The 2941-nt window shown below is 36.5% G+C and overlaps 1 protein-coding gene across 1 annotated transcript; it reads left to right on the top strand.

The window, feature by feature from the left end:
* The first annotated feature begins 1367 nt into the window (after positions 1–1367).
* Positions 1368–2432, top strand: LOC142182332 (uncharacterized). Its single transcript, XM_075256581.1, has 2 exons — positions 1368–1754; positions 1848–2432. Exons 1-2 carry the CDS (start codon positions 1368–1370, stop codon positions 2430–2432), a joined length of 972 nt encoding a protein of 323 aa, XP_075112682.1.
* The last annotated feature ends 509 nt before the right edge of the window (positions 2433–2941 follow it).

Below are 2941 nucleotides of genomic sequence, written 5' to 3'. Positions count from 1 at the left end.
GCCTCGTCACTACTTCACCAAGGTTAGGCTAGGCACTTACCAACACATGGGGTCGGTTTTGCTGATACTACACTCTGCACTGTGTGCAGATCCCGACGCAGTAGCTTTTGGACCTTCGCTTGGGTAGCTGCCTTCAGTCCACACGGAGATCCAAGGTAGTCCTGCAGGCATCCGCAGGCCCTGGCGTCTCCCTCTATCCCTTCATCCTGTTTCATTTACATAATTTAGAAACAGTGTATTATTTATTTTTCAGACTTTGTTTGTAGTATTCCTAGACCGTCTGTGAAATATGACACCAGTTCTGGGTAGTCTTTGTTTAAGAGATTGTATCAGACATATTTAAATGATTTTATGGTTTCTTCCACTTGTTTAAATTCTATTGTTTACAAACAGTTGTTTCATAATTGTTAAAAGATTAAAAATGGGAAAACAGGTAAATTATTCAAACACTTGGCTTGCTTAGCTTTCATTAATAGACGCCATCACGACTCCCGAGGGTGGGAAATCCGGGTCATAACATCAATATACCAAATTTTATGTGATTATAAGATCCTAAATATATAAGGTAAATAATCAAATGCCTATATTATCCAAAATGAACTCTATTTTAAACGGGTAAAAAAGTCAAACGACATTTCGCTAAGGACCTTCGTGCTTTTAATATATATAAAATTTTACGATACATAATAATCGTTCCCCTATTTATTTGCAGTATAGTTCTTTGCTTTTACAGGAATCTAATAAAAATACAACACTGAGTTGGTTGCCTATTCCATTTGGATGAAGTTTGATTCGAAATTGTTTGCATAACTATTGCTCATTCCACTCCCAAATGTTAAAAATTGAATTTGTTTCAAAGTATTTGATATATTAAGAAAATAGGAAGCATCTATTATTATTTTCTCCAAATTCACCCTTTATATATACCAAGTAGTGGAGTGTTAATTAAGTTAGACGTTTAAGGAATGTAAAAGGTACTTAGTAGTTTAGAATTAATGAGCTATGTAATAGTCATGACCCAGGTTAACTTAACTGTAGTTAGTTATTAGTAGTTACCTATAATTAGTAGTTAATGGTTAGTTAACTGCAGTTAGTTGTTAGGCGGTTATATTAGGTACTACTATAGTTTGTACAGTACAATTCATTTTGCAGAGCTATCAGAAAAGACTTATTTCTCTCTTCTCTATTTCTTCTCTCTGTAAGAGAGATTATCATTTTCAGATCCACAAAATTGACATGGTATCAGAGCGTATAGACGATTGAATCTAAAGGTTTTCACTGAGAATTGTTGAAAACAAGAGATTCGTCGTTTGTTTCTCAAATTTTTAGTCGGAAACATCAATTGCTCGCCGGAATTCTAAACAGTCATGGCCGGAGACGAAGTTACCAGTCGTACAGAGGAAGAAACGAATCAATCAACAGTGATGATAGATCACAATCATCCACTGTATTTACATCCACCGGACACACTAGGAGCATTGTCACTTGGTTTTCAGCTACAAGGAATGGAAAATTACACGATCTGGAGCCAAGCTATGGAAGTTTCATTACTAACATGGAACAAACTAGGGTTTATCGATGGTTCAGTGGCACGTGACACTTATGGAGACACTCATGCAAATCTATGGGATTGTTCCAATGCTATTGTGAAGTCGTGGATAATGCACAATGTGAGTCGTGATTTGCTGAGTAGAGTATTATTCCGGTCAAGTGCATATGCAATTTGGTCGGATCTTAAGGAACGATTTGATAAGGTTAATGCATCGTGAATGTATTACTTGCACATGGAGATTTTTTCATTAACACAAGGTACATCTTCTGTTTCAGTTTACTACTCAAAATTAAAGGATTTATGGGATGAATATGACTCGATTATGCCTCCCCATATTTGCTGTGATAAGTCGAAGAAGTTCATTGAACGACAGGAGTATCAACGTTTGTGGCAATTTTTAACGGAATTAAACGATGGCTATAGTCAAGCTCGTAGCCAAATTATAATGAAATCTAAAATTCAAACTGTAAATCAAGCATATGCTATGATCCTTCAGGATGAAAGTCAAAAACTAGTAGTAGGTGGTGGTTATAGTGCTGAGTCTATTGATCCCACTGCCCTATTCAGTTCTAAACTTGGTCAAAAACAAAGGAGGAACTTCAATGTTGAATGTGACTTCTGTCATTTAAAAGGTCATACTAAGGAGGAATGCTACAAGCTGATAAAATGTGATTACTGCAATAAGAAGGGACATTTGAGGGCCAATTATTATAAACTGATAGGGTATCCTGCAGATTTTAAGCCTCAGAAACGAGCTAATATGGTTGAAAGTTCAAATAATCAACCAATCCCATCTTCATCGGTCATGATGACACAAGATCAACATTTGGGACCTATGCAGGGATTCACTTCTAAACAGCATAATCATCAGGTACAATAAAGCTTAGGGCCTATGCAAATGTTCACTCCTGAGCAATATGGTCAGATTCTAAGTCTGCTAAATAAGGCATCAATCTCTGAATCACCTGCCAGTGCACACATGGCAGGTAATGTTTCTTATGAACCAAATACTGATGAGAAATGGATAGTAGATACTAGAGCTACAAATCATATGGTTGGTAATGAACAGCTTCTGCTTGATAAATTGTTAGTAGGTAATGCAGGAAATGTACAACTCCCTACTGGAGAGTTTACTAAGGTGTCATATGTTGGTAGTTGTCAATTAGATGGAGGTGATACTATTAACAATGTCTTGTGTGTACCAGATTTCAAGTTTAATCTCTTGTTTGTGTTTCAACTAACAAAAGCTTTAAACTGTTGTGCTGCATTCTTTCCAAATTTCTGCATATTTCAGGATCTCTTCACTAGGAGGGTGAAGGAGATTGGTAAGGAGGAAGAAGGACTGTATATGCCGCATTCACAAAGGAGAAACAAGAATAAAACTAGGTC

The sequence above is a fragment of the Nicotiana tabacum genome, chromosome 6, assembly GCF_000715075.1.
Source record: "Nicotiana tabacum cultivar K326 chromosome 6, ASM71507v2, whole genome shotgun sequence".
Taxonomy (NCBI): domain Eukaryota; kingdom Viridiplantae; phylum Streptophyta; class Magnoliopsida; order Solanales; family Solanaceae; genus Nicotiana; species Nicotiana tabacum.
The sequence above is the reverse complement of the archived record's forward strand: the minus strand, read 5'-3'. Positions and strand labels throughout refer to the sequence as shown.

Excerpts from the sequence above, each read along its gene's own strand:
- LOC142182332 (XM_075256581.1), top strand. The coding sequence starts at position 1,368 with ATGGCCGGAGACGAAGTTACCAGTCGTACAGAGGAAGAAACGAATCAA. Across the intron at positions 1,755-1,847 it reads TTAAGGAACGATTTGATAAG|GATTTATGGGATGAATATGA; the intron begins GTTAATGCATCG and ends TCAAAATTAAAG.